Here is a 12,505-nt window from a genome sequence, read left to right as displayed (position 1 = left end):
CCACCAGCCTGCCTCTAGGAAAGAGATCTTCAGGCAAAGGATCGTGGCTCCAGGAGCTTCTACCCCTTTGGACTTCTCTTGAGTTAGGACTTGAGAAAGGTGGAGATGGACAGTGAGCCCCTGTTAATTAAGCCACTATCCACATAATACCTTTTGGAAACCACACATTGTACTCTTAACAGCCCTGAGGCTGACCCTGAGGTATTTACAGAGGGGTTGTACATGAAGGGCAGGCCCTGGGTTTTACAGAGGAAGACTTCTATTTTGCTGTGTGACCTTGAGCAGCGAGTGCCCCTCTCTGAGCCTCCTTCCTGAGCCATGTAGATAAATGAGCTTCACTTATTTATCAGGTCGAAAGGAGATCATCAGTGGAAATGGCTGCCCAGTAATTGTGGATTTTTTTTTGAAGCCTGAGAACTGTTGAGAACAGGCTTATCAGGATACCTCGGGCTTGGGGCTAAGAGGCTCTATCTTAGAAAGCCTTTGCGGCTTTCAAGTGGGTATTAATAGATGCAGAAGGCCCTTATCTCTGAGTTCACACTGGAAATTCTGCTCTTTACTCCCTTTTGCTACAGGAGGACAGGAGAGCTTGTGGGAAGGAGGGCACCTGCTTTGACCTAGGAGATTGTGTACTGGAATACTTTAGGGAGGGCAGGGTGTTGAAAATCCCCAGGCTTTGGTCTTATTAAGTCTGAATAATAAGCTTTTTCATTGGCTAGATAAGCTCATGCCCTTTAGGTCTCAGTTTCCTCATCCTAAAATGGGGCAATAATAATGGTATCTGTCTTCCTTCACCAGCAACCAGTACAGTGCTTGGTATATAATAGGTACCTGATAAATGTTTGCTGAATGACTGTTGGGGATGAAAGAGCTTCACAGAATGAATGCTACTGTTGTTGAGCCCCTTTGGGAATGTGTGAAGGAAGTGAATTCCCTCTGGAGTGGGAATGTTGCTGGCTTCTCTCACCCTCTTGTCAGGATCTGGCTTGGCTATTTAGAGTGAGACCTACCATTCTAGTGGGAGCTTCTCGAACTGAGGAGGGAGGAGGGGGACAGGCCAACCCTGGGGCTGGAAATCCATTGCCTGCCAGATTGTGTCACTGGCTGGTATCACTCCTGAATGGGCTTCAGTTTTCCCTTCTGTACTGTAAGAAGCTTATTTAGTCTCTCTGATCTCTTCTAGTGCTCATATAGTCTGGGATTTGCGATGAGTAATTTCACAAACTGCTTAAGAAACTCCTGGTGTGTTCCTAAACCACCTCATCTTAATGGTTTTTGAAACACTTTCAGATCCCTTGTACTTTTCATCCACATGGCAACCCTGGAAGGTGAGGTGGGGGAATGGCAGTGAGCCCATTTTATAGATGAGGAAACTGAGGCTATGAAGTGTCTGCAAGGTGCTGTTATTTGAGGCTGCCCCACACATTTTGGTTATACAAGTACACTGATTTGTTCTCCAGTGTGAATGTACATGAAAACCACCTGGCATGAGGGTAGAAGTTTGCTTGTGAAAATGACTCCTGGGCGCTTAGATTCTAAATTGGCAGGGATGGGGTGGGCCCATAGTTAACAAGCACCCAGGTGATTCTGAAACCTGGGACATTCCAGGTAGCCTCCAGTGTGAGCTTGTTTCTTTTTACAGCCCTTCTCAGCACCTCCTGTGGACCAGGCCAGTGTTGGGAAGAGGCCCTATTGGAGCTCCCAGTCTGATAAGGAAGGCAGATAAAGAGATCCAGTGTGCCCGCTCAGTGCTGGAACAGAGGTTGGGGTGGACAATGGAGGAAGCCAGTAACTTCAATACCTGAGTGCTCCCTGGAAGAAGTGATATTTATATGGGGCCTAGGAATCTCATTCTTGATTGCGTCTTAGCTTTCTTTTTTTTTCCCCTGATGGGTCAGTCCCCACCAGATGGCAGGCAAGTTCATAGAAATCATCAAGCCTTTTACATCTCTGCCCTCAGTGCTGGCACAGAGCCTGGCATAGAGGAGAGGACAGTATTGCTCAAATCAGCTGATCTGAGCAATGAGAAATGGCTGATGGAGAGGTCCCAGGGCCTCCGGATTAAATGCATTTTCATGCTCAGCATACTCACCTCCTCCCTTTGTGAGATCTAACATGGAATTAATAGTGAAAATTCCACATCATGTTGTAAATGCTTGTACCTGTTTCCCTCTTCCCTTTTTCCCTATACTGTGAGTTCCTTAGCGCCAGGAGTCAAGAATGGGGCTTAGAGCCGGCTCTCAAAACGTTTGTTGAATGAGTGGATCAGTTCAAGCAGAAATTGTGCATAGGGTACTGGAGTTTCCAGCTATAGGAGGGCTTGTAGAAAAGCCCAGAGCTGTAGTAGGCCAGACATTCCTCCCCATTTTCTGACAGCTCCCTTCTGCTTGGGCTCTGGGTGAGAGGAATAGGGTGGCCACACGATTTGAAAGTGAACGGCTTTGGTGAGGAAGTTGAGGGAGATGGGCCGGAGCTTGGAGGTGGGCCTGAGAACCCAGAAGAGAGGAGGGGCAGTTTCTAGAGATCTGGCCGAGGGTGTTGGGGCCACAGGTGAGAGTTCTCGGAGTCACGTGGGGTCTGCTGACGTTGATATGCTTAATGCACATTCTGTCCTCAGTGTCTCCACTTAGAGGCATCGGGCAGATGGGGGTGCGTCGGGGAGGAGGTGGGGCCACCACGCCTCGGACAGGGGCCGTCCCCTCTGAGGGCGGGGAGTGCAAACGCGCCTGGCACCGCCCCGACAAAGCTTGCGCGCGCCCCGACCCCCGATTGGCCGTGCTGCCTCGCGCCGCCGCCCCGTCCCGCCCTCCGCCGCCGGCACGGTGCGCTGCAGCCAATGGGCACCGTCGCCGTCGCCTCCGTCACAGCCCGAGCAGCCAATGGTGGTAGCGCTCGGCGGCTCGTGGCTCTTTCGCGGCAAAAAGGATTTGGCGCGTAAAAGTGGCCGGGACTTTGCAGGCAGCGGCGGCCGGGGGCGGAGCGGGATCCGGAGCGGGATCTAGCCCTCGCCTCGACCTGCCGCCATGGGCCCGCGCCGCCGCCGCCGACTGCCACCCGCGCCGCGCGGGCCGTGAGCGCCATGGCCGTGGCCGGGGCCCCCGCGGGCGGCTCTTGCGCGCCGGCGCTGGAGGCCCTGCTCGGGGCCGGCGCGCTGCGGCTGCTCGACTCCTCGCAGATCGTCATCATCTCCACCGCGCAGGACGCCAGCGCCCCGCCGGCCCCCGCCGGCCCCGCCGCACCCGCCGCCGGCCCCCGGGACCCTGACCTGCTGCTCTTCGCCACGCCGCAGGCGCCCCGGCCCACACCCAGCGCGCCGCGCCCCGCGCTCGGCCGCCCGCCGGTACGGACACCAGGGACACTGGGCCGAGTGCATGCCTTGGACCCCCGCGCAGACCCGGGCGGGGCACGATGTTTGGCCCGGCGGCAGCGGGGGCGGGGGAGGGTGGGCTGAAGCGCCCAGGCTGGGCGGTGCCGAGCCTGGGTTGGGCCTCAGGGCTCCGCCCTGGGGTGCGGGGTGACCTCGGGCCAGTCCTTGTTTGCTGCTCTGTGCTCTGGGCCTCAGCTTCCTCGCCGGAGCAGACTCAATGATAATAATGGTCCACGTGTATTCAGCTGTCGCTGACTGCATGCCAGGCCTCTGGCTGACTTCAAGGCAGCTAAAACTCACATCCATGCTGTGAGCTCGGTGTTGTCACTGTGCCCATCTGAACTGTGCCCAGAGAGGGGAAGTGGCTTGCCCCCTGGTCACAGGGCTGCAAGTGGGATTTAAACTGAGGCCTGCTGGCTTCAGACCAGAACTTGTGGCTGGGTGGTGGGCATGGCTGCTTGGGGAGGTCAAAGGGGGGTGTTCTGGGACCAGACCATAGAAGAACCATTGAGGAGACCCTCCTTCCTGCCTCTGGGACTGCCAGGTGCAGGCCTGGCCCTCTGGGCCTCTGGGGACAGGCTGCCTGGCTGGGAGGCCTTCTCTGCAGGGGCGGGGGTGACTGGGCCAGCTGCTGATCCCCTCCCTCTGCCTGTCCTTCCATCTGCCACCCTCCACCCTCCCAGGCCCTGGTTGCCATGGAACCTCATTAATCAGGCAGGCAGACCCCCGGGCCCCAGTGGAAGTCCTGGGTGGGCTAGGCCTCTGGGAGCTGGAGAGGAGGCCCCCAGTGCCAGGAGAGAGTAAATGCTCCAGGGAGATCCCTTGATAAAGTGCTCCCTGCACAGCAAGAGGCTAAAGACAGTTGAGACTAGGGGGCCCAGAGAGGTGTCTGAATTAGGGGGAGGGGGGAAGGCGGGGGCGGAGGCCTAGAGCTTGGTCCTGTGGGCTGCAGGACAGGGTGTGGAGACCAGTTTGACTGGTGCAGCCTGTGGGTAGAGTTAGGGCATGGATGGGCAGGCAGGATGGGGTCTCAGCACAGTTGGCTGAGCAAGTTGAGGCGGGAGGCAGGGCCCAGGGCAAGGAGGTGGAAGCCCAACTGCTGACGGAGGCCTGGGTAGCAGCTGGTCCCTGAGACATCCCAACAAGGTTCCCCCGACCCCTTTGGCCCCCTGCCCAGTATGTCCGTCCTTCCGGAATCACTGAGATGCTAATAATAACAATAGGAGGCACCATTGTTTTGAGACTGTTTTGTGAGTTCGGCCATGTGCCAAGCACTTTACCCAATTAACTCGTTTAACCCTGTCAACAACTTTCCCGTTTTACAGATAGGGAAGCTGAGGCTTAGAGATGTTAGAACCTTCCCTGGTGAGTCAGCTCATGAGTGGTGGGACCAGTCCAGATTTCCTGAGTGGTTAACTGCTGGCATGCCTTACTTCCTGGAGATGCTACTAGAGATGAAGGAAGCCCAGGGTCCCTTCCTCCTAATAAGTGAGAGGGAGGGAAGTTGCACAGGGTCAGTCCCCTGATTGGTCTCCTATACCCCAGCAACCTGTCCCTCCAGGTACCAGCTTGGAGCCTGATCCAGTAGCCTCTATTTAGCTGATTGACAGGTGCTTAGGCCTAGGGCTGCCCTGCCCTTGGGCAATGGAGCTTCAGGCTTAGAGGGACAGCCAGGGACTGGGATCAGGAGGTTTGCCCTCTGCTCCACACCCGGGGTGTCAGGTGCAGCCTCATTGGGTCTGAGCATTCCATTCATTCAGCAGTTGTTATTGAGTGCCTCTGAGGTTCTAGGCACAGAGGCACGTAAAGAGCCTCTGCCATCACAGTACTTAAGGGCTAGTACGTGTCTTCTGCCGTGAGCAGGGCTAGGGCCTGGTACCACCTTGCTGCTGTTCAGAAACATGGGCTCAGCTTTTGCTGTCCAACACCCCCTAACGTGCCTGTGAGTAGCCGCTGGCTATCTGAGCCGTGGCCTCCACTCTCCCTCTGCACTAGCATCTGTTTGGGGGCAGTCCTTGAAACAAGCTGCAGGCTCAGCTTCTGCACAGTGAGCATTCATTGAGTACCTCCTGCCTTCAAGGCTCTGTGCAATTCACCCATTACTCCCGGCTCTTTCTGTCCACGTCTCCCCCGTTGTCATGGCTCTTAAAAACAAACTGAATATAATACATATTTACTATAGAAGAAGAGATGAGAAAGTTGAGGGGGACAAGATCCCCAGCCCCATTCATTTTTCCTTTTTTCTCTTCCAGAGTCTGCTTTTTTTCTTTTTTTAAGGTGGTTATGACATCTTTCTAAAGTTTTAGAAATTGAAGTTTTTCCTTTACTTCTGTGTGCCAATAGCGCATCATCCCCGCTTTAGAGACAAGGCAGCAATTCCTCGTGGTCCTCGCCCTGATACCAAGGTTACTACTGAAATGGATTCTATAATAATACAATCTGAAGCCGAGAAAATGGTTTCATGAGCTTTTTAATCCCCAAAAGGGATCACATAAATGCATTGCTTCATAACCGTGTTTTTCTTGTCAATATGTCTTTGGGAGAGTTTTGTATCAACCTGCCCCCATCCTTCTTGACAGCAGTGTGGTATTCCAAGGGCTGGATGAACCAGTTTTTGTGGCCTCTCCCATGGATAGGTATTTGAGTCATCTGGATTTCTTTCATCCCTGCTTTTTGGGTCCCTGTGCCCGCATCTCTGAAGAACAGCAGCAGAGATGGGCATCCGTCTGCCTGAGTGTGGCATGGATCCACCTTCAGCTTGGGCACCCTTTTGAGGGAGCAGGAAGGAGGCAAAGGGTGCGGTTGGCTGGAGCATGCTAGGGTTCAGGGCTTTGGGGCGAGGCTGGAGAGCGGGTACATTGTGGTTTGGCTTGTGGGAGCCTGGCTTCCGGATGAGCCTCTGCCCAGCCCACTAAGGTTCGAATCCTGACTCCACCTCTCACTGTGTGACCTTTGCGAGGTGCAGACTCCTGAGGAAGTGGAAGTCATCAGAACCCCTGCTGCAAGGCGGCTGGAGGTTGTGGGTGATCACACGCAGGTGAAGCAGTTACCTAGCAGTGCTCAGGACACAGGAAGCACTCAGCATGCATTAGCTCTGATATTGGCAGATACCTGAGAAAATCTATGGGTGCCTGCGTGAGAGGGTGTGTCTGAGTCCGGCAGCATGTGGGGCGGTTCATTCAGCAAACATGCTGATGCCCAGACCTTACGTGCAGAGATTATTCAGACCCAGTGCCTGCCTCTGAGGGGCTCCCTGGCCTCTGGGTGAGACAAACACCTGCAGAAATTTCTGGCGAGAGACCATGTGGGAAACGGTTGCGAGGCTCAGTTTCTATTGCGCGATTGATTGGAAAGACTGAGGTGATGGGTAAGGTGCCTCTCTGGAGGGGGAAGCGTTGGCGTGAACTCGGAGGGAGGGAGGCGAGGGCCAGCCAGGGAGGGACGAGCATGGGCTAAGGCTTGGCGGTGCAGGGCTGTGAAGAAACTCAGAAGCTCAGCAGAACTTCCTGTGGGAGAAGTGGTGGCAGATGAGGAGACTAAGGTGGAGGGGACAGACGGAGGCAGGGAGACCAGCGGGAAGACAAGCCGGGTGGTCCAGATAGGAGGTGCCAGTGGCTGTGGTGACGGGAATTTTGGCAGCTAGATGCGATGAGGGCAGTGGGTGGGCCTGAACCAGGTTCTAGCTCAGGAAACCCTGTGGGTGGCAGAGGGGCAGGTATAGCTGGTTTGGGTCAGGATATGAGAGAGATGCCTGTGAAATCCCCAGGGCAGTCTCCATTCTCGTGCGGGAATCCTGGCTCTGGCACTTCCTGCCTGTATCACCTTGAGTCTTTCTGGGCTTCAGTTGTCCTACCTGTAAGATGGGGCCATGATTCTGCTGCCTTATTCACAGACAAATCAGAAACCAGAGAGAGGTAGTTACTCACTCAGGGGATCAGTATCCCAATGGCTTAAAACATCAGACATTTGTTATATGGTTTCTGAGGGTGGGAAATTCAGCCGTGACTTAGCTGGGTGCTTCTGGCTGAGGACCTCTTCTGAGGTTAATGCCAAATGTTGGCCTGGCTGCAGTCATCAGAAGGCATGACCAGGGTTGGAGGATATGCTTCTAAGCCTGCCCGTGTTGCTGTTGGGGGCAGGGCTTTAGTTTCTTGCCACTTGGGCCTCCTTAGGGCTATCTGAGTGCCTACGTGACATGGCCGCTAGCTCCAACCACGAGGGAGGGATCAAATAAAGAGCAAGGAGGAAGCTTTAGTGCCTGTGTGACCCTGTCTCAGAAGTGACATACCGTCACTTCCACCACATTCTGTCCATTAGAAGCGAGTCACCAGATCGGGCCCATGCTTAAGGGAACGTTAGGCTCCATCTGTGGAAAAGAGGAGAAGCAAAAGAGTTTGCAGACTACCATAGGTCCCCCAGGGAGGTAGTGGCGGAACTGGGGCTTGAACTTCTGCCTTCCAGTTGAGTGTTCTGTCCTGCGGGGTAGGATCATGCTGCCTGGGACCTCCCCCTCACTCATACTCTTGGGCATCCTGGTAGAGTGACTGGGGCAGGGGGCTGCCCAGAAGCACCTGGTCTTCAGCCAGGTCTCTTGTGGCCCCACTCTCCTGGTTACTGGGCATCCTCCCATTGTTTTTGCCATAGGTGAAGCGGAGGCTGAACCTGGAAACTGACCATCAATACCTGGCTGAGAGCAGCGGGCCAGCTCGGGGCAGAGGCCGCCACCCAGGAAAAGGTACCCCCAGGGCTTGGGCTCGGGCAGGCCCCCTGGCCAGACCCACATTGAGGGGGCGTGGACAGACAGGCATGCTTGCAGAGTAAGCTCTGGTCTGTCAGGCCTGGGTCTGATCCAGGCCTCAGGGGGCCCCAAGGGGCAGCTGGAGTGGCCGCCTGGCATGGCTTCCCCAAGCCCTAGCGGGTGGGAAGTTCCCCAGCCGGAAGAGGAATTCTGTGATTGGCAGGCAGCAGTCATGGGGCCTCCCTGCTTGGCCTCACCAAAGGGAAGGAACCATCTGCCCCCTCCCACCCCCACCCTACCATCCTCCTGCCCTGCCGTTGCCAGGGAGCCCAGTGTGGCTGGGGGTGGTGCTAAGGGACCTTGTCCTGCCTGGCCTCCAGGTGTGAAGTCCCCAGGGGAGAAGTCACGCTACGAAACATCATTGAACCTGACCACCAAACGCTTCTTGGAATTACTGAGCCGCTCGGCTGATGGAGTGGTCGACTTGAACTGGGCGGCAGAGGTGCTGAAGGTGCAGAAACGGCGCATCTACGACATCACCAACGTCCTGGAGGGCATCCACCTCATCGCGAAGAAGTCCAAGAACCACATCCAGTGGCTGTAGGTACCGGCCGGACAGGAGGGTAGGCGGAGGCCCAGGGTGGGCCGGGCCAGAGGAGCTGAGAGCCATACCTGCTGTGGCTGCCTGCGTCCCCATCTTAACAGCTGGGCAAACCGAGGTTTAGAGAGGAGAGCTGGCTTCCGTGAGGTGATGGATGCAGGAAAGAACACAAATCTTACATATCTAGCGCAGCTCAACTTTCCATTTCTTCACCTGGGTAACCACCATCTGGATAAGGATAAGGAACATTTCCAGCACCCCAGAAACTTCCCCTGTGCCTCTTCCCAGACACTGTCCCTTCCTCATACCACCCAGGTGACCACTGCTCTGGCTTCTGTTGCCGTTGATGAGCTTGGCTAACACAGCTGTTTTTTTTTTTTTCCCGTTTTCACCTCTTTCCCCGGTCATCTTACTCCACTCTGACACGTCTGCGTTTTCAGTTTTGGGTAAATATTCCATTCTACATCGATTTATTTATTTATTTTCTTCTCACTTGATATGTCTTACAAATGCTTCCATTTTTGTATCTAACGCATCCATGTCTTTTTGCACAACTACAGAGTGTTCCACGGCATGTCTTATCCTTGTGTACTTACCCAGCCCCCTACAAGGGCCACGTGGGTGTTCACAGACATTCAGGCCCAACTCTGAACCCAGCCAGTCTGCCTTGGAAGCCTGGCTGAGGAGCCAGGCCGTGAGGGGCAGGGGGCAGCAGCAGACTGGTTGCTGAGGGTCACAGCTCCAGGGAAGAGGGGCTGGGAGCTGCTGACCCCTCCTGTTGCCTCCCGGCAGAGGCAGCCATGCAACGGTGGGGATCAGCGGGCGGCTTGAAGGATTGACCCAGGACCTCCAGCAGCTGCAGGAGAGTGAGCAGCAGCTGGATCACCTGCTCCACACCTGCAGCACCCAGCTGCGTCTGCTCTCGGAGGACGCTGACAGCCAGCGATATCCTTGAACTGCCTGGAGGGTCATCAGGGCCCCATCCAAGTGGGAGTGGAGGGCCTTACCCTGGGCCCTGGATTTAGGAGAGGGTTCTGGCTTTGGATACTGGTCCTGGCTCAGCATTCACTCACGGTGTGACACTGGACAAGTTATTTAACCTCTCTGAGTCTCAGCTTCCTCTGGAAAAGGGGAAAAACAATCCTATTTCAAAGCTGTACAGATTAAAACCAGAAAAGCTAGTATCAGTAATAACTGATTTATTTAACAGGGATAACATTTAATACAGGGATTCAGTACCTAGTTGTAGCTTCAAGGTTAGAGTTGCTTTTATTTGCAAAAATAGAAACTTTATTTTGAAAGAAGTTATGTTTATACATTTTGGAGATAACAGCTCAGACGGTAAAGAATCTGCCTGCAGTGTGGGAGACCCGGGTTCCATCCCTGGATCAGGAGGATCCCCTGGAGAAGAGAATGGCAACCCATTCCAGTATTCTTCCCTGGAGAATTCCATGGAGAGAGGAGCCTGGTGGGCTATAGTCCATGGGGTCACAGAATCGAACATGACTGAGCAACTTAACACACACACACACACACACACACACACACACACACACACACACACACTAATTGACATCAAGGTCATGGGTCTGAATAAATTCTTAGGACTATGCCTGGATTTAAGTAATTTTTATGAAATGATTATAGGCAGCTATCATTACCTTGAGATTCAATAGGTAGAGTGATCTCATTGTACAGATGTAGAAGCAGGCTCAAGGGCATGAGATCTGCTTGAGACCATGTGCCAGGCCCTGGAGTGGGCGATGCAGAGGACAGGAGTGACTAGGCAGGGATGGGCTCTGCCTTCTGAGGTGTCTGGGTGGGTGGCCCCCAAAGGCCAAAGATCATATGGTCCTTGACTCCACCAACCCTGGCCTATGTGACCTGCCAGGACCTTCGTAGCATCGCAGACCCTGCAGAGCAGATGGTCATGGTGATCAAGGCCCCCCCTGAGACCCAGCTCCAAGCCGTGGACTCCTCGGAGGTGAGACCTGGGAGTCTAGACTGGACCAGGGTGGACTGAGCTGGGCTGGTAGTCCAGCTGAGCCTCAGTTTACCCTGCCTGCTACCTCCACCCAGAACTTTCAGATCTCCCTTAAGAGCAAACAAGGCCCCATCGACGTTTTCCTGTGCCCTGAGGAGAGTGTGGGTGGAACCAGCCCTGGAAAGACCCCGTCCCAGGGGGCAGCTTCGGGGGAGGAGGACAGGACAGCTGACCTTGCCACTGCGGTGCCACCACCACCATCATCACCCCGCTCATCCCCTGCCACAGATCCCAGTCAGTCCCTGCTCAGCCTGGAGCAAGGTTGGTGAAGGCTGGGTGGGCGGGGTAGGCTGGGCCCCTCTCCCGGGTGGGTGGGCAGGTGTGTCAGCCCCTCCCCGCCGGGGGTGTCCCCGGCCTGTGATGCTCACCCGTCTCCCCAGAACCTCTGCTTTCCCGGATGGGCGGCCTGCGGGCCCCCGTGGACGAGGACCGCCTATCCCCGCTCGTGGCGGCCGACTCACTCCTGGAGCACGTGAAGGAGGACTTCTCCAGCCTCCTCCCCGAGGAGTTCATCACCCTGTCCCCCCCCCACGAGGCCCTCGACTACCACTTTGGCCTCGAGGAGGGTGAGGGCATCAGAGACCTCTTCGACTGTGACTTTGGGGACCTCACTCCCCTGGATTTCTGACGGGGCTCAGGGGGACCAGGGCCTCCTGAGATGCCCACCCCGTCTCTGCAGCCCTGGAGCCCCCCGCCCCTGGCCGTCCTAGCCTAATTGGAAACGTTTAATTTATGCCCCTCTCTCCTACCTCCAGTGGCTTCTAGCTCTGGAGTCTGGCTCCTGCCAGGAGGCTGAGCAAGCCAGGAAGGGAATTCTGTTTGTGGTGTGTTTGTGCATGCACCCAACCCCCGACGTGTGTGTCCACGGGGTGAGTGGTGTGTGAGCATGTGTGTGTGCATGTCCCGGGGAATGAAGGTGAACACATCTGTGCGTGCACTGAAAACACGCCCCAGTGTGTCCACGTGTGTGTGCATGAGTCCATGTGTGCGCGTGGTGGGGGCTCTAACTGCACTTTTGGTCTTCTTGCTCCAGGGGCCCCACGAGGCCCAGGGTGGCCACCTGCCCCCAGAATCCTGTCTGCTGACCAGGCCAGGTGGCGAGGCCTTGGCCTGCTTGTTGGCAGGACAGCGAGAGCACTTCTATCGTCTTAAAGGTTTTTCTGATTGAAGCTTTAATGGAGCGTTATTTATTTATCAAGGCCTTTTTGGCAAGCTTGGGGCATCAGCAAAGGGTAGGAGGGATGTGGGACTGGTGCCGCGACTCCCTTACCCCTGAGCGAGGGCAGGGGTCCTTGAGCTGTTTTTTGCCCCACTCGGAAGGAGCTGAGGCCTGAGTGGTTTATTTATTCGGAAAGTGAGGGAGGGAGACACAGACTGACTGACTGACAGCCATGGGTGGATTGAGGGGGTGGTCCCTCCCCATGGGGTCACTGCAGGGCCCCAGCTGCCCCCAGGATGGATGTGAGATGGGAGAGGTGAGTGGGGGACCTTCACTGACAGGGTGGGCGGGAGGGGTGGGGTGAAGGGCCTCCCCCCCCCAGCCCAGACCACAGGGGCCCTTCCTGTGGCATTTGAAGTGCCCCCTCCACCCCACTTCTTGCTCTGCCCCACCCTCCAATCTGCACTTTGATTTGCCTTCCTAATAGCTCTGTTCCCTCTGCTTTGGTTTTAATAAATATATTGATGGTGTTTGGGCCCAGTTTGGGGACTGTGTACTGGGAGCAGGTCTGTGGCGGGGAGAGGTCAAGGTTGCTG

General features: G+C 55.6%; 1 protein-coding gene across 1 annotated transcript; it reads left to right on the top strand.

The window, feature by feature from the left end:
* The first annotated feature begins 3,079 nt into the window (after positions 1-3,079).
* E2F1 (E2F transcription factor 1) lies at positions 3,080-12,271 on the top strand. Its single transcript, NM_001206079.1, has 7 exons — positions 3,080-3,340; positions 8,012-8,102; positions 8,486-8,705; positions 9,499-9,651; positions 10,576-10,690; positions 10,786-11,011; positions 11,131-12,271. The coding sequence occupies exons 1-7, from the start codon at positions 3,080-3,082 to the stop codon at positions 11,376-11,378; spliced, it is 1,314 nt and encodes a 437-aa protein (NP_001193008.1). The 3' UTR covers positions 11,379-12,271.
* Positions 12,272-12,505: the final 234 nt, after the last annotated feature.

This window comes from Bos taurus, chromosome 13 (genome assembly GCF_002263795.3).
Source record: "Bos taurus isolate L1 Dominette 01449 registration number 42190680 breed Hereford chromosome 13, ARS-UCD2.0, whole genome shotgun sequence".
In the NCBI taxonomy this organism is placed as follows: domain Eukaryota; kingdom Metazoa; phylum Chordata; class Mammalia; order Artiodactyla; family Bovidae; genus Bos; species Bos taurus.
The sequence above is the reverse complement of the archived record's forward strand: the minus strand, read 5'-3'. Positions and strand labels throughout refer to the sequence as shown.

Coding starts and splice junctions, on each gene's coding strand:
- E2F1 (NM_001206079.1), top strand. CDS start 3,080: ATGGCCGTGGCCGGGGCCCCCGCGGGCGGCTCTTGCGCGCCGGCGCTG. Junction 8,103..8,485: donor AGGCCGCCACCCAGGAAAAG/GTACCCCCAGGG, acceptor CCTGGCCTCCAG/GTGTGAAGTCCCCAGGGGAG. Junction 10,691..10,785: donor AAGCCGTGGACTCCTCGGAG/GTGAGACCTGGG, acceptor ACCTCCACCCAG/AACTTTCAGATCTCCCTTAA.